Genomic DNA, 26558 nt, shown 5'->3' with positions numbered 1-26558 from the left:
GTGTGTGCGCCATAGCTTGCATGGTACTGTGGGAAATGGGCTCTGATACAAGTTCTCCCTACGTGCAAACAAGGAAGTCACAGCACGCGCCTGCTGCATGCTAGGAAGCAGATACGACCTTCCAGGGGTACAGAAACTCTGCCTAACGAATGGAAAAACAAGAACCGCTAACTAAGGGAGGAACAAGCTCCCCGGGGCATTCCGGACAACTTCAAATACTAACGGAAGTTAATAAGGGATGGAAGGGTAGAAGGCAGAGAGGACTGCCCAACACCACTGTAGTTGTAGGCTGAAAGCACCACACTGCTACTACATGTATTTGTTTTTAAAGTATTAAACTATGAATGCAATTAAGGAAACTGTTTAGATCTTTCACTCTTGTTCAGAAATTTATGATTCGCCCTATCTATATTAGCTTTTCAAGTGACAGACTTCCCCTCTATTGTCAAGCTTAAGAAAAAAAATAGCTATTAGGAATAACTGCATTATAAATACTATGCAATAAAGAGTTAAAGAAAAGTGAGGGAGCTTTGTGAAGATGTTGACACTTTCTCATGTGAGAGAATAGGTAGTAAGAAAGTGGAAGGACACAATGGAAGCCTTTCTACTCTTTGCCTAGCTTTTATTAAATAGTACATACAAACTTCTTTTGTGCTTCCAGTAGAGAACATTTTACCCTATTTGTCTCAAAAAAATTGCCAGACAACCCAAAACAACAGGACCTAAAAAAAAAAAAACCCAAACAAAACAAAACAAAAATCCCATTAAATAGCGAGTTTTATGTAGCTTTATTTCACAAAATTTCCTCTCCCCAAAAGGACATGGAGGTAACATTTTTTTCATCTCTATCAATTAAGCGTAGCAAATTAGAAGTGTTTCCCAATTAAAGATTCTATGCGTGGCCTAAAGGGGATGGCAGAAGAGCTCCAGCAACTCTTGCAGAAGCAGACTGAGATGTCATAGCCACAGCTTTTTTCTCTACCCATCCACTGAGGGTTTGCTGCTCCCACGGCACAGCTAGCAGAAGATACTATGCACTTGTGCCTCAGCTACTCTACTGTAAAGTGCCATGTTTCAGCATAAATTGCTGATACAGATGAACTAGAGCTAAGCTACCAGACCTTACGGTGGAATGAATGAAGTACAGGCACATGTTCGCTTCTGCTGACATAGCTATGAGTGAAGAACCAGAAAAGCTGACTCCCTATACCCTTCCAGCAGCAGCCACCACATCAGCTCCCTAGAAGTCCAGCTGTGCTGCTGCTTGCCTGGTAATTATCAGTTGTAAAGGTTATAAACCCAAATTAGAGCTTTTGTCATACAGTCCACAATGGTTTTCCATGTGTAAGTTATTGCAAGTGAAGCCTCTACAGCCAAGCATAGAATAAAAACAGAACACTGTTCCAAAAGCTCTTCTTCATTTGAAAAGGAGAAACAAAAAGCAATTATGTAGACAGAAATCTTCAACTTTGAAACACAGTGATCTCTGTGAAACACAGAGCACCTCTTGGCCACAGGGACCAACTGGGACAGGAAAGCCCATCATCAAATCACTTGCACAGGAGGCAGTTCTAAACAGACACTGGGAACAGAACTATCCCAGCACTGTGGACTGCCATTAAAGCCTCTTTCAAGTAAGGTAAGCAGTGCTTGCACCCTCTGAAAAGCAATGCCATCTTCTCATAGAAGAGTGCTGACTTCTTGGTGGGAGATGTTACATGTGCAGGGAGAAAACTTCTGCTGAAATGTCTAGTTAATATCTGCTTAACATGAGTAGTCAAACACTTGTGGAGCACTGCAGAAGTGGGTTTGGTGACATTTGGTTTGTTTTTTGTTTTTGTTTTTAAATTAAATCATGCAACACATGGAAGGTAGGGGCAAATCATTTTTCCAGGCATCCACCACATTGCCGGCAATGAGATGTGCCACAACAGCAAGTGTTAGCTCTATGCAGCTGTTACCTATAGGTCAATGGCATTTAAAATAGAAAATCTTTCTTACACAGTGTTATGAATAAAATTGCACTTGATTTTGTTAAAAACTCATATCACTGTAACTTTTCCAAATATTTCCTTTCTGGCATCTTTTTCTTCATTAACAGGAGCTTCTCTCTAAAAACCTTTCATTCATGTTGGACACATGACATACAACAGCAGCAAGCCATTATCTACCAGAAAATGGGTCTGTTGTTTCTTCAGTGCTTATTTCTATCTGTCCCCACCCTCCCCCCAAAAAGGTACAGGCAGTTCACCTCTAAGTGTCAATTGTAACATTGAAATATAAACTCCTCAAGCAGACATTAGGAATTTTAGTTTCACAGATTAAATATTTGAAAAGTTACAGAAGGTGCTGGAATAGTACACATTTAAATTGCTTAAAAATCCAAACTTGCAGCAACTTTGTAAATTCAAATTTCCAAAAGGTTTATAATGTCCTTGTGAACTTCCACAGCAAGACGCCCTCATGACAATAAAGCATCAAACTTCCAAGGCTGAGATCAAGAAAAAAATCAGCAGGATGCACTTGCTCCACCAAGCAACTTTAAGAGGCGTCTCCACTTCCAAGAGCAAAAAAGCTACTCCTTCATTCCATTTTGGACCTTTCAAAGTGTGTAATCATTCTTTCCTGCAAAATAAAATACCCAGTGTTGTCATTTCCCCTAATAGGTTTACATTATTCAGAAATAAGGTGGTACGCTTTGCATATTCGCAACAAATGCACACTCGTATGCATTTTAAGTCAGGAGTCCAACTTACACAGCAGATATACTGCTTCTTTTAGAATACACATTTAGAATACACATTTGTATTCTAAGAAGTTGTACCATGGTTGTCCCCACTATCCTTCCCTGCCTTGTATTATTTTACTGCTGCACAGGCAAGATCAGAGATTCCAGTTCTAATATGCCAAGTCCTTAACAGCTGAGTCATGACTCCTTTGGCATGTCAGAAGACTAATTTGAACTGAAGATTTGTTTACTGACCTCATCTGAGTCCAGAAGAGCTGGAAGAGCACTACAGTGGGGGAAAAAGAAAAAAAAATAGTTAGGAGAATTAGAGTACCTACTGAAAGCAGCATATTATTGACAACCACTTTCAGCCTTATGTTGCACCTTAAGCTTTTTAGGGCTTAGGAGAGCAATAATGAAGACAGACCTTTCAATTAGACAGAAATTAGAGAAAGACATACAAAAGAGGAAGAGCCCAAGGAGTATCCTCAATGACCTTCAGTTTTAAAATTCTTTTTTTTCTAGGCTTCTCATTACCAACTGAACAATTTCCAAGTTGCCAGGAAAGAAGCCGCATCATTCGTACAGGAATGCTGCTGAACTACACCGAAGACATTTACAATATGGGACCACGTTGTAAAAACACATCCCAGAAGTCAAACAAGTACACTGACACCATACCTTTTCACCGATCATACTTTCAAGAACAGAAAACCCTGCAGCAGACTACCTCAAAGTGCCCCTTCCTAACTTACACCAGTCTAGTCCTTGTTTTCTTAAGGAATTTCTACCATTCTTCAAAAAGTAAGTAGTAGAACTGGGAAAAACAAATTCTATTGAGAAAATGCACTTTTTCATCCCCTTGAAGCTTCACTTGATTTGTCTTTAATTAACTTCAAGCAGAGTTTTGTACTTAAATCCAGAGCCTCTGCCAAAATTACCTGTTCAGATTTGTGAACATAATTAATCTATGAACTTCAGTTTTGCTATGAAAAATTTAGACACAGGCACTGACATTTTTAGGATGTAACAGTTATTAAAAGCAGAATAGATATGGACTGCCTACATAGCTGACTATATTGCCAGAAGCATAAAAATGACTCAGAAGACATTCCAAATAAGTTGAGAACTAAATGACATTATTCAGTGGTTTACATTCAGCAAGATACTCAAAGGACTTTTCAGAGCACTAAACAGAAAGAGAGCACTTGTTTGTTCTTTGTTTTCTGGATTTATTTAGTTAGCTTTAACTTTCGTGAAGTGCAAACAAATCAGTCTGTGTTTTCACAGTTCCCGACGGTGTTCCTTAAGTCAGCGTGTGTTCAAGTGGCCTGAACTGTAAGTCTGACAGACTGCATAAAGCCAAGTGGAAGCATTCTAAGTCGGAGGCCAACTCCAGGCTGAACTCAGTATCTGCTCATGTAAGCGCAGCATGCAAGTTATAATGCATTCTAATGTATTTGTGTTCCTGTGTCCAAGGAACCTGCTTTTATTGTGTCTATAAAAATACTCACACATCTGTCACCGATGAAGGAACATTCTCCTCTACCCACTTCAGGTCATCCTCCTGCTACAAGTACAGAAATTAAATGGAAGACAAAAGTCAGTTTTCCCAAAATGCTGTCACATGCAAGCCTTTTTCTTCTCAGCCTATTTGACAAAAAACAATGTATTTATAATGTCAGTTGAAAAAAAACCAAAAAAACCACCAAAAACCCCCAAACAAAAAACCCACCTTCAACTTGATACCTGGATTACAGGAAACACATTCCAAGAAAAAAAAAGAAAAAACCCTACCTATAACTTACCGTCAACTCTGTGACAGTCTAATGGTGACTAGGAAAAGCAGGCCCTCAGGACACTTTGGTTATTTACACAATCTAGTTTAGTCTCCCACAAAAGAACATCATCTTTAGAAGATGTTATAGATGAAAAACTATTACAAAAAGCACAAGCTAGATTTTGCAAATGTGAGTTAAACTTCATTGTCAGGATTTCTCATTTCTATCTGATGAACACTCTCTAATTCACAACACACAAACACTTGTTCTGAAGTTGGAGAACTGACCCCTTCTGATCTCCCACGTCCCCAAAATAAAAAAGCTTGAGTTTCACATTATCCTCAGATAAGTTGCATACAGTTGCAAGCAACCTTTGAGAAAAACAGTGTTAACGACAAAAATATTACTGCTATTATAATTAATTCCTACAGGTTCTTTCCTTTTAAATTTATTCATTAATTCCATTAAAAGATTATGAGACATATTTTCTACCTCCTGGCTGAATGTGAAACTACCTCTGCTTATAAGCCACATGGAAAAAACGCAGATACGTTAAAAATGTTCCACCCAACTTATTTTAGGTAGGTACATACACAGCACCCCATTCGAATAATGAATCACAAATCTCAAAATTAGAAGGCAATTAATTTACTTAAAATATGGCTCAACCTCCCTCTCAGCCTGACAAACTTGTTAAAATAATGTATTACTCATTATCAGAATACAGTATTATACAGTTCTATCTATACTGGATTGTGCAGACATTCCTGAAGAACAGACTGAATTCTAAAGTTTCCATTGCACTTACAGGAAATTAGATGAAAACACTGTATTTACTTCTTTTCATAAGTACTGTGAACATATACTTTGACTCACTCCCACTCTGAAGCAAAGCAGGAAACTCACATTTATAGGCTGAACACTTTGCCTATTTGTGAGCTACTACTAGGGGGCAATCAAACAAGAGTAGATGGATCTATATCCTTCAAAGTAGGGAGGGCGTACTTACAGCTTTGTTTGCTTTCACGTTCCCATTTGGTTCTTGCTTTGTACTTCTCATTTTCATTCCCTCTGAAAACAAAAGAAGGAAAAAAGATTGGGATAGCAGAACCCTAATTGTTCATAGACTGTAAGTGAAAATGTTGGCTATTCATTCAGAATATTTCATCAAATCCAAAGAGACAGAACAAGACAGACAAGTTAATCATTAAGACAATGCTCTCCCTTTGAAAGGCTTGTAGTATTTTTCCTGACAGGTGGAATACTTTGTTTTTCTTCAGTTTTGCAATTTTACCTAGGAAATATCAATTTATCGTCTTTTTATTTAAGCCAGACATAAGCAGCATAGAACTCAAAGACATAGTTGCCCAGGGAGACGGTGGAATCTTCATCCTTGGAGAAACTCAAAAGCCATCTGGACACAGTCATGGGCAACCTGTTCTAGTGACCCTGCTTGAGCAGGGGATTTGGACAGGATGACCTCCAGAGGTCCCTTCCAACTTCAACCATTTTGAGACATATGCAACTCCCAAAATTTATTTTACCTACTGACTGCTGACAAGCTGCTTGATTGACTTAAAAGCTGAGAGGCAACATGCATCTCCTAGCCTGGAAGACAGGCAGATATAGCTGATTTGGCAAATGCACCTAGGGGATTACACACTCCTCAGCTCCTGAACAAGTCAAACAGCACTGATATATCCCAGCAGAACTGATTTGTGGACAGACAGCAGCAGTGGGTATGTCACCCTACCTTTTACACAATTTACAAACAGTAATATTACAATAGACATAGTAGGGAGATAGCAGGCATAAAAAGAGAGGGTTTTATAGTAAGAGGGGGGTGAGTGGAGAGAAAGATGCACCCTAGTGTCATAGAGCAGGACTCTTTCATGCATATGGAATTTCATGAATATGTAAACATATTCATCCATGTCTTTACACCAGACATTCCTGTACTAGGCCCTAATATGGAAAATGAAGAAGACTGCAGAGTTCAGAGACCAGATAATAAATGAAAATCCTTAAACTGGATTTTAAAAAAAGAGAACTGCAAACTAAACCACTGCCCAGCAACAATATCCAAGGAGATCCTTGTCATCATGACTAGATCCAAACCTAACACTTTGACATATTTATTAAAACGAAGTCCAGTGGACATGGTAAAGCAACCACAACAGTAGCAGTGTTCAGTGCCATCTGAAAACCCCAGAATTAAACAGGCAATGTAAACACTAAACATAAAGCCAATGTTTCCTCTACAACTGCATAAATCAATGGCAGCAGGGAGGCACTGACTGCTTTTACAGCAGCAATGAACTTTTTGCCAGAAAACAAGAGACCTCCCTCCACAGAAGTGCCTATTCAACACAGAAATTAGGTGGAAAAAAACTTTTCTCTTACCAAAGCTTTCCTTTAACATTGGCTCTTTCTGCTCATCATCCTCCTCCTCTTCAGACAGTGGTGAGAAAGCAAACCTTTAGGAGGGAATGAATGAAAGCTATCTTAGATTATTATCTCTTGCCACCCAACAGATTCATTACCCCAACATTCACATGACTTGATTATTCTGCGTAGTTCATTGCTTTTAAGACCTATGCTAAACTACCTAATCAAAAGTTTAAGTCACTTTTTTTAAATAAGTTCATCACCAGGAACAGACTGAATTTTATCTATGTGACTTTCTACACTTAACTTTTCCTCACGCCCCTACAGACATTACTTAGTATCCTTATGGATCAGTATACAGCAACTAAAATCACCCACCAGTACTTCTTTGGATAAACAAGCATTCCCAAAATGCAGTATTTTTAGAAAGTGGTAAGAAAAGCTGAACCTTTGGTTGTTAGCAGATGGTCTCCACAGAATCATGATGACAAAAAGGATCATTGAAAACAATAAACGCCAGATGGCATCATCCACCCATAGCTCCTGCCAGTCCTGTCAAGGAAAACAGCAGCACGAATAGAAAAAGTTGCAAAGAAAGAGACTCCACATCCTCAGCTCTTTCCAAGGGTGAACTATAGGTATCTGACAAAGGCTCATTACCCACAACAGTGAGAATTTTAGCATGTGGTATATTACTCTAGACATAATCCACAGAAAAATCTGTTCAGAATGCCCAATCTCACCTCTTACACTGCCAAATGTAAACTTATCAAGAGGCAGCAATTGCAGAAAGCATTCAATACAAACTTACCGACTGACAATCCACCAGCCTGAACTTCATGGTGGTCCAGATGATAAATACAATAGATGCTGCAATATTAAAACAAACAAGCTGCTTATTACTACAAAATATGCTAATCCAAATGTATTACTAACAGGACTGTGTTTCCTAAACAAAGGGCAAAGACCTAAACAGTGAATTTTTGGAATGCAATTTATTAGTTTTGGAAAACAAGACATTTATTTACTCCACTGACCTTATACAGTAATTTAGGCACAGACCAGTATTTTTTGCTCTTGGTTCTTCAGAGACACAAGGCATAAATCAATTATGAAGTATTTAGCCAACTCCTTATCTCTATTCACTATTCTTATATTATTTTCATCTAGTCTCCAAACCATGGTTTCATTACCAGTTGACAAATAAAGCCTACCTTGAAATAAATGAACCATCTGATCTCCTTGAATGCCTAAGTATTCAGATCTTGACCCACAAGAGTTCCAATGCTCAAACTATGCTCTCACCACAGTTTTACAAGATCAGACTTCCCTCCACTAAGGTGTTCTATGATGACTAAGAACCAGATGCTGAAAGGAATTTAATCAGACCTGTTGATTAAAAAGGAATACACTTGTTTTTTTGTTTAAATAAAAAAAGCACAGTCCTTAGAAGTTTTCTGCTCATTGTATGGATAACATGTCCAAACAGATGAGGAGCTGAGCACCTGGAAGTACCAACAGATTTATTCTTGAAGTTCCATTCACCACTACTACAAATGGGAAGAGAATCTGAATCTGTATTCTTCCAGAATACACAGGGCAATATGTCACAATACTAAGAATACTGTTTTTCCAAGAATCACTCTGGTCTTCAGCTATCAGGTCTTCAGACATTTTAAAAATCCCTTAGTGCACAGTGATACTGTGATTTTGGCAAAAACTATTTCTGTGAAGTTAACAGCATAGAATAACAATCTTTTGCCCCAGCAGCTTAAAGAGGGATGAAAGTGCTCTGTTAGAGGAGCTGCATAGAACTACTGATCTTATTAACATCAGGACTAATAATCCACTACCTCTGAAGTATCAACATAATACTTGGTATAGACCCACTATGAGAAATGGGTCAAGTGTAAGAAATACCAATTACTTTGATTGTATTTACAGAAAGGTCACCAAACTCAAAAATCTCCTTTAGTGATCAAATCAAGCCATATATGGAAATGGCAAGTGCTCTTATTTGATTAACATGGTTTTCTGCTTACCTGCTACTGCCAAGATGAGTGTGTTGGTGAAGTGCCGATACAAAGAGAGCTTCACAACATTCCTTCGAAGTTTCAGCAGTTTCATTGTTTGAGTTAAGCTGATGAATATGTATGGCAAGTCAAGGAAAGCCTCTGAAGGGACAAGCTGGACACAGATCTTATGATCAACAGCTCTCCCACCCGCACACTTAGCCCTCCAAAAAGTAAGACCAGGACTCTTGTCACACAAAGACGGTATCCAAGCATCTGTTTTGGACTATGACCCATTCCTCCAGAAAAGTGGCAGATGTACTTCTGATAAATGGAAAACCAAGCCTGAACCAGAAGGGAGTTAAAAACCAATTAGGGTATACAAATATCTTCACCCTTTTGTCTGCAATTTTATTTCCATAGTGACAAAACAAGTGCTTAGGAGAGACATCACAGTAGGAGAGAACTGGGGTTGTCATGGCTGGGCAGCAAGGTATTCACATAGAGCTCTGTGATTGACTTTCACTAAAAACACTTTTTAGGGATTTTGCTATACATGGCTTTGAGTTCAGCATTTGACAGCAGTTGCTGAAGTCACACAAGATTACGGTTGTTTGGATGTAATATGTCAAGACACCAAAAAGTCAACACTGCCCCATTTTGTCACCTACATCAAGACGAGTTCAAATTTTACAGAAAGAATTCTAGGTTTGATGTTGCAAAGTAACCTTCTCCCCAAAACATAAACTAAGTCTGTTCTCCAAAGGCTACTACTACAGTACCATTAAAGTGCTACACTAGAACAAGTTAATTTCATTCTTCAACACTCAGAGACTGGTAAGACAGACTTAACTAGTCTATGTTCAGGAGCTGCTCTAACACAGGTATCTACTGGTTACCTAGTTTTCCTTGCATTGGCTGTAGCAGAAGCTTACCTGAACACTCAATTACAGAGGTTCTTTTAACTCTACCAGGAGTAGAAAGAACATATACTTGAAGCTGATTAAAAAAAACCAAAAAAACAAAAACAACAAAACAAAACAAAAAAACCACCACAGTTCAGCCAAAAAGACTCCCCAAAAAAACAAAATTGAAGAACAACACACCCCACCAAGTAAAATAGTGAAGGATATCCACCAGCACAGGGCAGTATCTAGGAAAGCCAGGGGAATAAAAGCCAAGGAGGCAAGATCATTCTGGGCCTGGAGACAAAGAGAGAGCCAGTAAGAACAAACTGAAAAGGAAACAAGGTACAGAAAAAGTGAGGAGGGTCAGGCTATTTTATGAAAAACCACAAATACTCCACCACAATGCTTTTGAGTTTTACTATAGAAGCAGAGGGTTTGAATCAAGAGTTTAGCCCAATGCACAGAGGGGAACTGACAATACCACATTGTCAGTTCTCAGTTCTCCACCAGCAAGGTGAGAAATAAGTTTTCCAAATTAAGTCAATCTAACACTGTTAAAAGGAGCCTCTCCTGAGGAAATTACTGCAACAACGTGCTCTGGCCACCTCCATTACAGAAAACTAGCAATCAGCTTGTTAGAGATGTAGTAATTAAATCTTTTGCACTATCCATGGACAAACTGAATGCTCTATGGGCAACCATGCGTTTGAATGAAAGTGGCAAAAATTGCCTTTGCGCGTACATCAAAAACTATCAAAGTCCCAACTGAAACCAGCAAATCACCTTTTACTCCTTTTAAGTGTAAGTCAGAAACAGTAAGCTATGAATAAGTTCATAACATTCTGCAGTTTATAAAAGGATATCCACAAAATAATACAGGCATCAATCATGGACAGGGCCAAGTTTGCTATCAGAGCCACAGTGTCATAGAAAAACTGAAAAAGTACCAAATATATGTCATGTTAAATACCTTATCCCAAAATACCAAAAACAGAACAACAGAAATCTATATCCCAAGATGCACTTCTTAATGAAGCAAGTAGCAGCACCACTCACGTGCACTTCCCCAGGTACAGCCTCCAAAATTGGGTTTTGTTTTTTTTTGTTTTGGTTAGGTTTTCTGGGGCAGGGGGGAGAATGGGGGGGTGGGTTGACTCATGGCCAGGTGACCCAAGCTGTATATTTCTGTCTGCAACTAGCCCTGCCTAATCTGAAGTACTAGACAAAAGGGTCCAAGCAGAATATAGTGTCTGAAACCTGATGTGCTGGTTTTGGCTGGGATAGAATCAATTTTCTTCATAGCAGCTAGTATGGGGCTATGTTTTGGATTTGTTCTGAAAACAGTGTTGATAATACCAAGATGTTTTTGCTACTGCTGAGCAGTGCTTACACAGAGTCAAGGTCTTTTCTGCTTCTCGCACCACTCCACCAGTGAGTAGGCTGGGGAGGCACAAGAAGCTGGGAGGGGACACAGGTGGGACAGCTGACCCCAGCTGACCAAAAGGATATTCCAGACCATATGATGTCATGCTCAGCATGTAAAGCTGGGGGAAGAAGGAGGAAGGGGGGACATTCAGAGTGATGGCATTTGTCTTCCCAAGTAACTGTTAACATGTGATGGAGCCCTGCTTTCCTGGAGATGGCTGAACACCTGCCTACTGATGGGAAGTGGTAAATTAATTCCTTGTCTTGCTTTGCTCACGTGCACAGCTTTTGGTTTACCTATTAAACTGTCTTTATCTCAGCCCACGAGTTTTCTCACTTCTACCCTTCTGATTCTCTCCCCCATCCCACTGTAAGGGAGGTGAATGACCAGCTGCGTGGTGCTTAGTTGCTGGCTGGGGTTAAACCACAACACCTGACTAATCAGAAAACTACTAGAATTATTTCAAAATACACAGAATTACATCCTGATAGAGAAGACATCAAGCTTAAAATACTTGTCAATAACACATATCCAGTCTTAGAGTTTAACCACTCCATTGTCTGTTCCCTTCTTTCAACATAGCCCTGGGATGCTCCCTTAGCATATAAGTAAATAAAGCCAGTAGCATCTGTAGCATATGGGAAAATTCAAGTAGTTATTACTGACCCCTGTGACTCTAAGAACACCTTCCATGCCAGAAAATAATAGATAAAGGGCTCCAGCCATAACTACTTTGTGAAGGGTAACTCCAAGGCGAGGCCTGTAGGAAAAAGTGAAATTTAGATTAAGTGGGGGAGGAAAAAAAAAAAAAGTGAAATCATGTCAACTTGAGTCTAATGTAAGGCACGAAGCATGTGAATAAAAGGTCCTTGTGACAAGCCACTTCTAGATCCAGAAAGAATTTTATTATGGTGCTCGAAGCTTACTATTCATTTGGTCTTACAGTATGATATGACTAAGGAAGAGATTGATAACAGTCCTGTTTCCTAGTTAATCTGTTTAGCTTTTTATGACCATTTCAAGTTTCAGTCCACCTCTTCTTCACTAGTTCCCCCAGCACACCCATACTTGCTAGAAGCTTCCACTACCACACAGCATGTTTTACCACTGAATACAGTTGGGGACAGATAGGTGAGCAGCAATCTTGGTAGCAAAAGCCTCCTAAAGCTTCCCTCTCCTGTCAGTGATTCTTGACCTTCCCCATTTCTAGAAGCTCCTCCTTGCCCAGAAGGCAGGCATATAAAGCTCCCATTCCAGTCCATGGAGTATCTCGACAATGACTCAGAAACTTACCCAACAGTGGTACACAGAAAGGGATGGGAGAAGAGTAATCACCATATGGAACTGTATGTCTCTGTTGACTATTGAAGTCTAGACCTTTACAGCACTTAACTAAAGCTCCTACCTTTTAAGTAGCGAAGTACAGGGAGATGAATACTGCCCTAAGTTATTAAAAACCAACACTGAAAAGCCTTTTAATAGAACACCACAAACCTGTAACAGAATTACTCACTTGACTATCCCATATCCCAGGCTGACTATGATGACCAGAGTTCGAGCCAATGAGCGCTTCACAGCAGAAAGCAGTTCTGCCAGTATTACTGCTCCTTGAACTACCAAAAGCAAAGAGGAGGAAGCTGGGTTATTAAAATAAAATTTGTTTTATTAACTACTGCATGCAATTGTAGTATGAGAGCAGACACAATTATTTTCAGAAAGTAGGCTATTAAAGTGTATCATCTTTTTATTACCTACATCTGGAGTAAGCTTTCAAAATTATAGGTCACTTAGCATAAAAAAAGCTACTGAAAAATTTTGCATTCCTAGGAAGTGGAGAGTAAATGATCCATAAAATGTTTATCTATAAGATCAGCCTGGATGATCTTCCAAACAAGTCAACCAATAAAACCTTCTGTACAATGGATGTGGCCAATTAACAGAGTCATAATGAGGTTTTACTTGCAGTTTTATTTGTGTGCATCCAACCTAAAAACTCAAAAACAGTCTCCCAAAGTTTTATGTGGAGAGAATCCCCTAAGTTGGATTATCAGGCTATGGGCTGAATACCAAAAGTCATCTGCAATGCTGCCATGTTAAACAAGAAGTTTCAAAGTCTCTTTCCAAGGCCAATACCAATTGTCAGAAATTACAAGATACACTTAGAAGTCCTATTTTAAACTTCAAGGCAGCACTACACTAAATACTCTCCAGAATCTACCATTTTACATCTCTAAGACACTACACTGTGGAGTCAGAGAAAGCAACAGCATTTTAACTTTAGAAGAACACGGATCATATTTACAATATATTGAAAAAATGCAGAAACTCTGGTTCCCTGTTCTTTGTTTTAAAACAATCCTCAAGTAATCATATACTTAATGTGCATCTGTCACCCCAATTTAGCATAAGCCATCAGTGCTATGCCCCATCAATTAAACTGCAAGCCGCAATTGCTACCTACCAGATTCCCCTGTGTAGCGGATATTCTGGAACTCTGCATAGAAAACTGCTTTCTCAAGCATTCCCAGGAAGATAACAGCACCAATCCAGAACTGGATCCTCAGGAGATCCCGCCAGTAACAGGCTGACCACGCAAGCCATAGAACCCCGAAGAATACGTACACAATACACATCACCATGAAAAACTATTACACAAAAAGAAGCAAGAAATAGGAACCTTAGACCCAGAAAAATAATTTGTTCCATTCCATTCTATCTTCTCCCTGCATATAGCAACTTTTGAAGTTTTTATACACAAAACTGACTAGAATCAAGCATTTCTTCATTTGCCTTCTCTGGATTCTTTTACAGGAACAGTCTAATTTCTCACTGCCAATAAAGGGAATCAGAGTAATTGAATTTCTGAGCAATTACTCTCTTGAAGAGCAATCTGCCAATTTATTCACAGGCAACTTTTTTAACGAAGATACCAAATGCTACTAGCTTTCAGAAACTCAAGAGCTCAGGCAAATCATCAAGTACTAGAAACCCTGCCCCTTCTCACATATTCTTCTATTACTAACTTCATCATATATTTACAGTAGTCTGCAAATAAACTTACAAGTCACCTTTACACACCATTCCACAGAACAGAGGTAAGCAACTAATGGTTGTAATCCCTCTGTTCAAATAATTTGACAACTTCTCTCAAAAGTTAATTTCCAGAAACCTCAGGTTTTGACCAAGCTTTAGGTCAGCCAAAAATCTGGAATTGAGAAAGAAACCCAGATTCTCATTTAAACATTATCATTCTGCGATATTTCTCCCCCCTCCACCCAGTCCAGTGTTACTTGCTTCAGAACTTTCAGGGTACATGTCTCCTACAGTAAACAATAAGCTTGACAGTGCTACTCAGTGCTGAATTTTCTAAATGACAGCACCATACCAGAGCACTTTAAGTTTTCAAAAAGGACACTGAGATTAAGAGGCATAAGAAGGAGAGAGTAAGATATTAAATGAATAGCAGGAAGTACTTAGCCAAAGTATAGGACAGTAATAATCAAGCAGTCTCCTCTTACAGAAGGCAGATTTTTTTAAACCAAGCACGCACTGAAGTTAGCTGCACAATCCATTGAAGCCTTCACAAACTGAAAATAGCTTGCTCAGTAGAACAGCCTACTGATCCTTACAGATTTTCACATCTGACTAATCCATGCAGTTCAAATGGTAAGGACCTAGGCACGCTAGCTCACATTCAGATGCTCCATTACAGAAACATTTAGACAGAGACCTTTTTCTGGACCTGCCACATGAGGACATTAACACTAGTGAATTACATGTCAATAGAGCTGCTGGAGCCTTTTTACTTCTGCAGGAAGTAGAAACATATGTTTCAGAAACGCCATGAGACTTGCTTATTTACAGGCTACTCTTGCCAATACAGTCAGGCTAGAGACCTTACTTGTTATTGATCCCCAGCTAAAGTCAGTCTATACTACATAAATATTTAAGTTCTTTTATTTTCTTAGCCTCCTCCACAGAGGCAACTAGCAACCAAGTCAACAATTCCTTTGAATAAAAAGGGGATTAGCTCTTTGTAGTTCAATTATGCTTTCACTGTTAGGCAGTATTAAAGACCTCCTCATGGGGTAGAAGACAGCTGGTGGAGGAAGGAAGATTAAGCTGTAAAAGAACAAAGCAAGCAGTGACAAATGAAAGGGTAGATGAAAACAAAAGCATAGAATAGCAAATTTTCTAAGACATGAGCTAAGGAGAAAAACAGTGTCAGCAGAACTGCTCAGTTTAGAGCTAACGATACTGATAACTTCCCGAACTACAAATTGACAGGCATCAAGTCAAACAATGCAGAGACGGACAACATTAGCAGCATATGCAAACACCTGAACTCTGTGTCTGTTTTCTTTACCCTGTATTTAGTACCAAAAAAAAAACCCCAAACTAAAAAACATCCTCTGCTAAATTATTTTTTCTGAGACACTGCCTCTGTGTTTCCTAAAGTATGGAAGGAGAATATTTGAGATTCAAGTCAACTGACTACTTTATACATCAAAGAAAAGCTATTTTACTTACAATCATCAGAGGATAGTCTGCAAGTGAGAGATACTCATATGGCCCCTTCAGTTCTACTGTCACTGTCAAAAGACAATCCAATAACCAAATTGAACAAGAACCAAAAGGAGGAAGCCAGGATAAAACTTAACTGATTTTTACTCAAGCGTAAAGGAATTCTAAATCTTCACATAGCTTTTAAATCTAACTTGCACTTTAATCAAAGAAAGTTAAGACTCATAACACAGTCAGCTAAAAGCATGCAATTAAAATTACATGCTCCATTACCAAGTAACTCATGGCAGTACTTAAAGTAATTTGTGCTGGGGATTCATGTGTAACAGGAAAGTTCAGAAACACACAGAAGTTAACTTTTTAAGGGGATTTTCAAACTTCTCTGAGGTTTGTATAGGTTATCAATGCACTGTTAGATATACTATATATCACTTCAAGGTGACAATTATGATCTTTGTATTTTATATGACTTGAGTTTATTAATATAAATAAATTACTGCATCAGTCTGGACATTTTTGAAACACAGCACCAAGCCTCAAAATTGAACTGCTTGGGATTCTTCACTTCCATCATTAAACTGACAGACCAACAGCCTTAGGATCTTCAAGACATTAACAACCACCTATTTTCTTATGATAAGAAAGAGCTGTAGTAGGTAATATTTACATCTATGTGAAGTGAAAGATAGGGTCTTATGAAATTGAACCATACAGTATATATTAAAAGTACCTCAGGATATACTCGAGAGTGGTATACATAAAAAAATGGCACTGTATTTTTAGCTTACTGTATAAACAGCTATCTTACTTGTAAAGGGCTTGTTTTGATCAGGGGAAGGTGGTGTTTTCTCCGTTCTTTTAACTTTGGTAGTAGAATCCTTTCCAGTTGTAATTCCAATTTGCAGAATAAATATATATGGTCCATCTCGCCAAGTTTTGATAACAGCATTCATTGCCTGAAAATAAAATGCCTACATGTAGACAGTGCATAGTCAAGAAGACACGAAAAAGACAGAAGTAGACTCACCATGCATGGGTAGTATCTTCCATATGAAAGCAAAGTTTCTCTCTTCCCAGGCCTAAACTTGTTAATAAATATTTGATATGTAAAGTTGAATGCTATTTATTAGACATAATACTTAAAATTTAGCTGTCTGAATCCAGAAGAATCCTCAAAGACCTGGGAGGTGATCAGGGCTTATTTGCAAATTTAATACTGGCTTACTGCAAGAGCCATCTCAAAGGTACAGCAAAAACTACAAACAATTCAGCAAAGCCTCATATTCCTTGTTTTCAGTCTAGAAAAGTTAGGACCATCACTGAGATACTTCTTTCCTCCTGAAATCAATTGTTTGGCAACAGCACAGCTACATATAACTCAGCTCCCTGGTGAAAGCTGAATTTTATAGTGCAAGGCAGAAAAGGTAGCTGAGAAGTAAAAAATTTCCATAGTAGTCATTTCCTGTGGAAACTACTACTGCCCCTGGAACAGCTCTCATACCTATAAGACTCAAATCCTGCCAATGAACTAACAGAGGAAGCTTGCCCAGATAAATATTTGCACCATAAAACAAATCAGAGATTTCTTTTGAGTTCCAGCATACAAAACTGTTAATTCCACGACTGAAGAAGTTCTAGCCATCTCAGAAACTGCAATATTTAGCAAGAGTTTTAAGGTTAAAACTAAGACTATCTACACGTATGCCACTCACATGACCACTGCAGAACTACCACAAAGACTTTTTTTATAACTATCTCTCCAAGAGAATTTCAGTATTAAGAACATGCATTTCTTTTAAGAAACCTTCTGACTACAAGATCTAAAGCCAATAGAATTTTACATATCAAAAAAAATTACAAATTGACTGAAATTAAAAGACTTAGTTAAAAACATAGTAAACTTAAAAGAAAATGGATATATATTTTTATACATCAATTTTGCCTTTAAAATATCTCCATCTCTTGCTGCATTGATTCCTTATTTCACAATTGCACACACAGCTTTAGCTTTAAGGTAGATGGCCCTTAAGTACACAGGCAGTTAAATGTATTTTCTTTGTTGGCATCCAGGACATTCAATCTGAAGTTATTTTGACAATCGTTCCTGGTTAGGGCTTGAACTTAATATATAACAGATTTGAAAATCAAGAAGTAATCACTCAACTTGTTAGGTACAACTTTTTAAAAGACTGACTAGTTAAAGATGAAACCAAATGTAATCTCTAAGTATTAGCCACCGCTTTAAAGTAATCATTGATATGATCTGTTTTAAGTACTATGAAAAAATAAATTTATTTTTTAATTTATACCATCAGTTTGAATGGTATGAGTTCTGTATTTCACATACAGAAGCAGTGGTTACTCTGTTTCTGTTACTGTGCTTTCTGGTTTTCCACACAGTGCTACCTAGTTTCAAGCTAAAAAAAAAAAAAAAATCCAGGTGTCATAAAAACAGAAAATTGCATCATTCCTGTAAATGCTACCAGTAATTTCTTATACAAAGAAACATAAATTAAAAAAAAACAAATTAAGACTGCTGAATTCCAAGCCATGCTTAAATTCAATATACATACAGTTTTATCCGCCACCATTGTATGATTTCCTCCACTCTCCTTCTTATCTTTTAAGCCCTTAAAGAAAAACAGAAAAATGGATAAATCAATATGCCATAACTACCTCTCCCATGCCTACACTCACTCATTAGAAGGAAAAAAATTACCTCTTGTTTCTCAGGTGACAGAGGCTCAGGATGAACAAATTCTTTATAGAAAATCTGCAAGATATAAGGAAGGTACAGCATTTATAGGCACTTTTTATTAACATAACATTAGCAGAACAGCTTCCAGTAAACTTGATTATAAGTAAGGATTCTCTGAACAGCTGTACTAAAGAGCTTTCATTTTTCTAAATCAAACAACTGTCCATTTGTAGAGGGAGTCTTGAATACTTAGATTAATACAAGTGGGTACATATTAGAGATCCAGATTTTGCCAACTGTCCCAAACTATGGTGACTTGAAGTCTACTGAAACTGCCACACCACAAGAAAAAAAAAAAAGCTGAACAATCAAAAGGAGAAATTTTGGTTAAACTTCAGAAATCAGTATCGGAAAGGAATATCTTTTGTTAAAATTTCAGCAGACTTTTCAAAGGAATTGTAGGAAAAGTCACTTAAAGTCTTTTAAAACTCCAGTTTTACCAACCTGAACATTCAGTTAAGATGCCCAAGTTCACATTACACAGCTAAACCCATAAGATCTCTTCTATAAAACCAAGTAAAAGTAGAACTGACACTTGTCATATTATTAAACATGAAAATCAGGCAGCATACAGATTATTTTTTTAAAAAACCTTTCAAGCCATCTTTGCATATCAAAGGAATTAGAGGCGTGCAAACAGATTATTAAAAACCTTTTTCAAGTCACCTTTAGGCATGCCTTTTTTCTTAAAAAAAACCCAAACAAACAAACAAAAAACACAAAACAACACTCCCCACTCCCCCCCTGCCAACACTAGGTTTGATAGTTACGAGACATTTCTCTATCCACAACCCTTTGTCTAAATCAGGAATAGCTGCATATGGATGCAACACTGCACAATTTGTCTTGACTTGTTACGTAAGTATACCATTAAAGAAAGACAGCATGTTATATTAATATTGTCATTAGTATGATTGCACAGCTTCACCTGGTGATATACAGCTACTATAGAGCCTATGTTCGCACTTTACTTCCATATGCAGTTTTGCATTGTCTTCTCTCTTCCTAATTTAATTTGCTTCAAACACATTTTAGCACTACTTATTTTTCATCTTTAACCTGCTATCAGTGCTTAAGTAACCCACTTCTCAACACTCTTTCATTTCCATTATTATAAATGAACATTATCTGAGCAGAAAGTGCTGGTCCTTTATTGACCCAAATTTAGTGGGAGCTTCACTCTGCTGACAGAGATTCACACTTCTACTCAACAGTCAACTAGCAGTAGCCTTCTGTAAGTGAAACAAATTCAGACTACAGAACCACAAACAAAAAGAAGCACTGCATTTTACAGTGGTCTGGGGTTTTTTCCCCCATGCTGGGCCAGATGTTGAATAGCAAGCTAAGTCAAGAAATCACAATTGCAGTTGGTTTGTCATAAACAGATAAAAACAAGTACCTTCCAACGTACAGCGATACTGACATAGGATGCTAGCACATCTAACAGGAACTACCACCTTCTCTGTATATTGTATGAGAGAACAGAGCAAACTGTGAAGTTTCTACCCATACCTGAGGCCTGAAGAGCTCAGAGCAATTTGGAAAGAGGAGAGAAGCCGTGGCATAGTATCCTGACCAACCCGGATGCTCTTCAGACGTAGCCCCAAAATAGTACTCTGCCTGTTCATCCTGCCAAACACAGAAGAGAACTTCAGTTAGCATCCAATATATCAAATGGTTTATCTCAGTAGGCAGCTGCAAGACCTGGAGAGCACCATAGCTTCCCCCTGCACACACTCTTGAACAGAATTTAATAGGATAAAGGCCATCAAGACCACAAAAGACTATAAAAATGAGGGCCAAAAAATGTGGGCCAAAAAAAAAAAACAAAAAACCATCCATACAGACTTTGGGTAAGAATCAATACCTAATAAATAAATCCTAGTATTCCAGAAGTGGAGGTGCAGCAGCCAGCATAAACTTTAGTCTACACAGACGAACTCTACATCATTATATGAAAAATTAAAGACCTCAGTACTGTGTTAGGTTAGTAGTTACAACTGTCATAACTCATATTTTAAGTAAACATGGAAAAGGTGTTACAGTATAAACCACAGTTGTGTTCTATCACATTTGATAGAAACACTATATATTTTGTATAAATTGCTAATACCTGCAATGTGCATCCATAAAGAAAACAATTTAGACTAAACTTGAAAATATTAATTTTTTTCTATTTCCTGTCATTAAGCGTTGTTGTAAATAATATTTTCATCTACCATAAACTCACACACTTCAGTTTAGATTCAACGCACTTATTTAAGCTTTTGGGTTTAGAAGAATTCTGACAAACACTTCCACCTTACCCAAAACCCAGAAAAGCCAGTAATTTCAGCAAGCTGTGGATCAACTCCTTTCCATTCCATTCCCAATGATCCAGAAATTTGTTATCTTCCAATGGAGGAATGCGTCTTTTAGGCCCAAAGAGCAAGAAGGGTGCATGCGAGACATCTCCAATGCCCTCACCCACATATCTGCTTATCCCTAAAAATCACAACCCACTTTTCCACACAGTTCTTACCCCAAAGTTGAAGACTTCATTGTAGCAGTCAGAATATCTTAAGTACCAAGTAACATTGTAACTCTGGGAGGGCTCACAAGCTTTTTCATCCCCTTCAACTAAAAAAAACCAGATAAGAGCATATAAGACACCTTCTACCTGACACGCTTTTCCTCCCATTCTGTGCCAAACTATCATAATTAAATTTATTTCAAACATGAAGCTGAAAGCAAAGCAATAGAAAAACATTTTCCTCAAGTAATCCATTACTGTTCAGTGAAAGAAAGAAGCATGTGGAAAACAGAATTCCACTATAACATTACACAATTCTATTAAAGAGATGAAGATCATTTGGAAACTTCTTGTTCTCAAGACAATCAGAGACGTTTCAGCAACTGCAAATACCAAACAAGAGTACAGCAGTGACTCCCAGTGATTACAATACACAAAAGGAGTTCCCTTTCCAAGATACATGGGGGACATAGCCGGTAGAGAGCACTAGGAACAGGTTAATACTAAGGGCAATTTGCACAGATAATTTAAATATACCAATACCATCACCAAGAAAATAAATAAAAAGGTAAGATTTTTGCAAGTCAACATCTACCGCTCCACTCCCAAAAGACAAACAAGCCATCTACGCATTGGCTCACTGTCAAAGCTGTAATGCTACCTAAAACAGCAGTAAGACAACTTTCCACTTTGATTTATTAGAGAACAACATGCACGAAAAATGAAACACAAGACTTCCCCTTCCTCCCAACTCAGGAAAGACTGTGTGATTTTTGTGTTTCAAATCTCATTCTGAAACTAAAGCCTGATGAAGAGAATTTGACATTAAGAAGGTAAGCTTCACCGATAAACAAAATGAGCAGTAATTATTCAGAGTCTTGGAAGAGCCATTTATGGCTCTTTAGGTTATATAAACAAGATTATGTTTGGGTTTTGCCAGTCAACAGACAGCAAAACTCTTTCGAGTTGACAGCATGTTTCTAGTGGCTAAGAAGTCCCCACACCTTTACAAGTGACATTCATCTCAGACTAGACACCCACAAATTAGTTACATGTACAAAGCTTTTAATGAATGTTTCTGTATTGACCACTGCAGGTAAAAAATGCAATTAGAAAAAAAGACCCTGCCATGGAGTCTTAACTGACTAATCCCAGTTTAAACCACGTGACTACTAAAGCAAGTACACGTAGAGCTAAAAACTCAACAACTGAGTCTCTAATACCAAAGATTTAAAAAAAACACAAAAGATTGGAATGCAGTCACTGAAAAATAAAAGTTTCCTTATGACACCTTCCAGTAAGCATGAAAACAAAGCATACGGTCTCCACGTAGCCCTAGATGTTACAGAGGGCACAACAAAGAAATTAAGATGCAAAAGAAGCTCTGCAGTGACATGGGTAGATGGCAAATTCTTAGAAGACAAAGAGTCTTCTGATAAAATTGATCAAATGAGGAACATCTCAAAGGAGTGCTACCAAAAAATAGGAGGAATTCAAAAAAACCTTTTAAATACCTTTTTACCTATTAAAAATAACTAAAATTATTGAAATGCTATGTTCAGCAGTAACACCAACTAAAGGTAAAACATGTCATCGCTAGAACAATCCACCAATATCTGCAACCATCAGAGCTACAGAAACCTTGAAAAGGAAGTACTCAAAGACAGAAAAGGCACCCATGGCATTTATTGAATTCAGCACCATGGAAATCTAAGTTCCTTAGCCTTCAAACAATACCAGCAACATTCAACTCAAATGCAGTCTTTGTACTTGTTTACAAAGATGTCGTGGTTTAACCCCAGCCAGCAACTAAGCACCACGCCCGCTCACTCACTCGCACTGCACAAGCTACTGGGATGACAGTTAACTCTATCCCAGCTGAAACCAGGACAAAAGAGCAGGCTTTCTAGCATGATCCTAGACAGGAAACCAGATGCCTTCTAGAATAGCACTTAAGAAAAGTCATGGATAAAAATAAATTCATTATTGACAATAGTAAACACCAGTGGCAGTCTTCCCAGTCAGAAGCAGAAAGCATCAGACACCAATACACCACACACACAAAAAAAAACCCAAAAACCAAGAAGGGGAAAGAAAAAGGAAGAGGAGGTAGAGGAGGAGATGCAGGTGCCCACCAAAACATGAACAACCCACGAGCAATCATGTTTGGCAAGAAGGGACACGTTGTCCACACAAACATCACAAAACAGATGGAAGAGGCAACAGACAGCAAACAAAAGAGAGGCCAGCTTCCACATGGACACTGGCAGATAAGAAATAGTATGTAAAGTTGAAGCTTCCCAGTATCAGATGCAATTTAAGTATCACCTAGGCTGAGAAACTGAAATTAAGTTCCTAGCCTTTGCTCCTTCCTCTTTCAGTGATTTGTTATCTAAATTCATGTAAATCTTTTAATCACACTGGTATGTAAAACAGGTGTCTTCACTAAAGACTTTTAAGGCTTGATGCCTGTTTTAAGGCTGACAGCACAGTGTAGTTGAAGTCCACATCACAAGCTAGGGAATTGAATTCTTACTGCCAGATCTGCCACAAACCTGTCTTGTAAAAAACATACTTTATTTTCTCCATGCCTTAGTTCCTTCCTTCTCTTGGTTATTTCAGCTGTATATCTCATGATTAGACTTACGACACACTTCACTGCAGGGACCCACATCTTGGATGCCATGTTAGTACGAGCACACTATTTCTATTAAACTTTAGACAAGAAAGCCTAACACCTACCAAAGCTCCAGATGCCCTTTCAGACCCCTCCTCCTTTTCCCCAAGCATCAGATTTCTACATTTTGATCCTGCAGCTGCACACTTGCAATTGTCTTGCTGCAAGACGCAAAACTCAGCATTTGAGCTACATTTGACAAGTGGAAAAACCTTAACCCTGACACGATGGACTTTCACTAATAAACACTCAAATACTAGCCTCCTATTTCAGATTCATATGGAATTAATGGAGGCACTTGAACTAACTCCCTTTCAAAAAACTGTCCCAAGAAGGGCAGGTACCTGAAATTAAACCTGTAAATCAATAAGGTAAGTACTAAACATAATAAGAGCACAGCAATATTGCAATTTCATCAAGAAGCATCAGCCAATCCTCATGATAGCTTAATTTTCTCAGTTAAAAAAAAAGAGCACAATCACTGCAGAAAGTAAGTCTTGATGTGACAAAGATACAGATCCCACTAATTGTCTCTAAAGGGACTTTTATTTCCTCATTTGACACAAGTGCACAAGGCCATTCAGAGGCACTGTACCTGGATAACCACCCAATTAGCAGCTGGAGGTCAAACAGCTTCCCCCTTCGAGGATAAGAACTGGTGCAAACAACCCCTTGAAGTGCTCAAAATGCACGGAAAAGATTTCAAGCCTTTCTCAATCAACTAGTCACTTCCACAAGTCACCTACGTCACCCCATTGCTATCTAAATGCTGTCCTCATGTTCACAGATAAGAGGACATTTTACAGAAATTCTCCTTTGAGCAGTAACCTACATAACCCATAGCCCTGGCCAGATCAGCAAAGAGCAATAAACAGAAAGAACAAACGGGAAGGCTGCAAACATGTTTGCTCTGTAGCACAGTCACATAGTGATCAGGAGAAGAAAACAGGTCTCAGGAGAGCTCTGCCACAGTGTGCAATGACGTCCCCTTACCACTCCCAGAAGCACCCAGCTAAACGGGACCAGGGCCTCAAAAAGCACTGCCGCTTGCACACTGGCATCAGTCACCCTGCAATACAAATAGCCACTGTCCCACTCAGCACCAAATCTCCCAGCTGGAGGAATTTAGCATATCTTAAATAGGGAAAGCACACCTCACAGTAGGGCTCAGCACATCCCACACTTGATTACCTGCTATCTGAAAAGACGTGGTGCTCACATTGCCCATCTTGCCCTCTCCACAGATGGCCTGAACAGAACAATTCATTTCTGCTACCGCCTAAACAGATCACAATTGGGAAGCTGCAAGCCTGTTAACACACCCAACAATATCAGAGCTATGGCTTTCATCCAGTACTAGATTAGCTGTCACTGCAAACAGTGAAGTTAAACACTTGATGGTGTTTTGAGTACTAAATGTTAAAGTAGGGGGGATGTCAAACAGCAGAGAGAACAGATTACTCTCTCGTAACCACTTACATCTCAGGAAAATGGTGGTGTTGCTGAAGAGAATCTTCCCAAAGTTAAACTTCTTCCCCTGCAAAGGCACAAAAAAAGGAAAAGATATTAGTGGGCTTAAGGTCACCAAGCTTAAGTAAACGCCATCTTCCTCTCTGAGTTTTAAGTCTACGCAGCAATGAAAGTGAATGCCAAATCAGAAGCCAGCCTTACTGGATTTTCCAGTCATGCTTCACCACCCCTTCAACCTACTCTTAAAGATGACTTGAGACGCTTGGGGCTTTTTGTTCTGCAAAACTGAATCAACTTCATCGACATTTGTTGAAATGATTGGCATTTTCTTGCTGATGAGAAGGTCTGAACTATCCAACAACAACAAAAAAATTTGTTCTAAGAATCCACACGAGTGTTCACTGTGATCCTTTAATTTCGTTCCTGCAGCTCAAGAGGAAGTGTGCATTACCCCCTTCCACAGCCTGGCAAAGGCAGGCTTAACGCCAGGCAAAACAGCTTTCCTCCACGCAACTTCAAACACGCGCGGTATAACAGAAGCGCGGGGAATCCCCTCACCTTCCCAGGGCCTCGCGTCTCTCTCGGTTCGCTATTTCAGGGGCCCAGCTTTCCCGACGCCGGGCCGCAGGGCAGCCCGACGGTGGGGGGCCGCCAGCCCAGCCGCAAGCGGGTGAGGGGCCCCGCGGGGCGCCCTCTCCCCGCACAGGCCCCACCGAGGCCGGGCCCCAGCCGGGGAAGCCGTCCTCCCTCCCCACGGACCTCACGGGGGCCACGCTCCCCCCGCCGCCCATCCAGACCGTTTCCCGCAACAGCCTCCTCTCCTCTGTCGCCACCGCCGACCTGCCGAAAGGGGCTCAAGCCTGGCAGAGGGCCCCGGCAGCGGGGCGGGAGGCGGGCCGCGGCCCCGCGCCCTCCTACCAGCGCCGGGTGCGGTCAGGCTCCACACAGGCGCGGCCCCGAGCAGGGACGGCCCCGGCCGGGCGGCAGAACGGCCGACGGGCCGGGCCGCAGCCCTCCCGCGGCGTCCTCTCCCCTCTCCCTCCGTCAGCACGGAGGACGAGCAGAGCGGCAGCGGCCTCCCACCCCCGCCACGCACACGTACGCTCCACACCGCCGCCGCAGCCCCGGCCGGCCTCCCCGCACTCACCATGAGCACTGGGAGCCGCCATTTGGACCGCTGCCCGGCGCCCGCCGCCCCCGCCAGCAGCAGCACCGCCAGCAGCCGCAGCAGGACGGCCTCGGGCCGCCGCCACCCCCCGGAACGCGGCACCGCCGCCGCCATCCCGCCGCACGGAGGCCGCCACCGTCTTGGCCGCGCCTCTTCCGCTCCCCGCGGGGAGGAACGCGGCCGTCGTGAGGCGGAGCCGTTTCCCC

General features: G+C 39.8%; 1 protein-coding gene across 2 annotated transcripts; it reads right to left on the bottom strand.

Moving 5' to 3' along the window:
- Window positions 1–598: 598 nt before the first annotated feature.
- On the bottom strand, window positions 599–26514 carry TMEM87A (transmembrane protein 87A). 2 transcript variants are annotated; one of them, XM_075030648.1, is made up of 20 exons: window positions 26332–26514; window positions 25194–25251; window positions 21047–21144; window positions 20038–20154; window positions 18487–18540; window positions 18341–18397; window positions 16576–16723; window positions 15774–15835; window positions 13705–13888; window positions 12757–12856; window positions 11910–12003; window positions 10681–10752; window positions 8940–9048; window positions 7709–7767; window positions 7346–7449; window positions 6913–6986; window positions 5519–5580; window positions 4243–4298; window positions 2984–3014; window positions 599–2625 (listed from the first exon to the last, which is right to left on the bottom strand). In XM_075030648.1, exons 1-20 carry the CDS (start codon window positions 26464–26466, stop codon window positions 2584–2586), a joined length of 1716 nt encoding a protein of 571 aa, XP_074886749.1. In that variant the 5' UTR covers window positions 26467–26514; the 3' UTR covers window positions 599–2583. The 2 variants fall into 2 exon arrangements, with proteins under 2 accessions (XP_074886749.1, XP_074886750.1); XM_075030649.1 differs by lacking the exon at window positions 10681–10752 and adding an exon at window positions 10043–10111 and having other exon boundaries at window positions 26332–26512.
- Between the last annotated feature and the right edge of the window lie 44 nt (window positions 26515–26558).

The sequence above is a fragment of the Buteo buteo genome, chromosome 6 (assembly GCF_964188355.1).
Source record: "Buteo buteo chromosome 6, bButBut1.hap1.1, whole genome shotgun sequence".
Taxonomy (NCBI): domain Eukaryota; kingdom Metazoa; phylum Chordata; class Aves; order Accipitriformes; family Accipitridae; genus Buteo; species Buteo buteo.
Note: the sequence above shows the minus strand (reverse complement) of the source record. Positions and strands in the feature narration are given on the sequence as shown.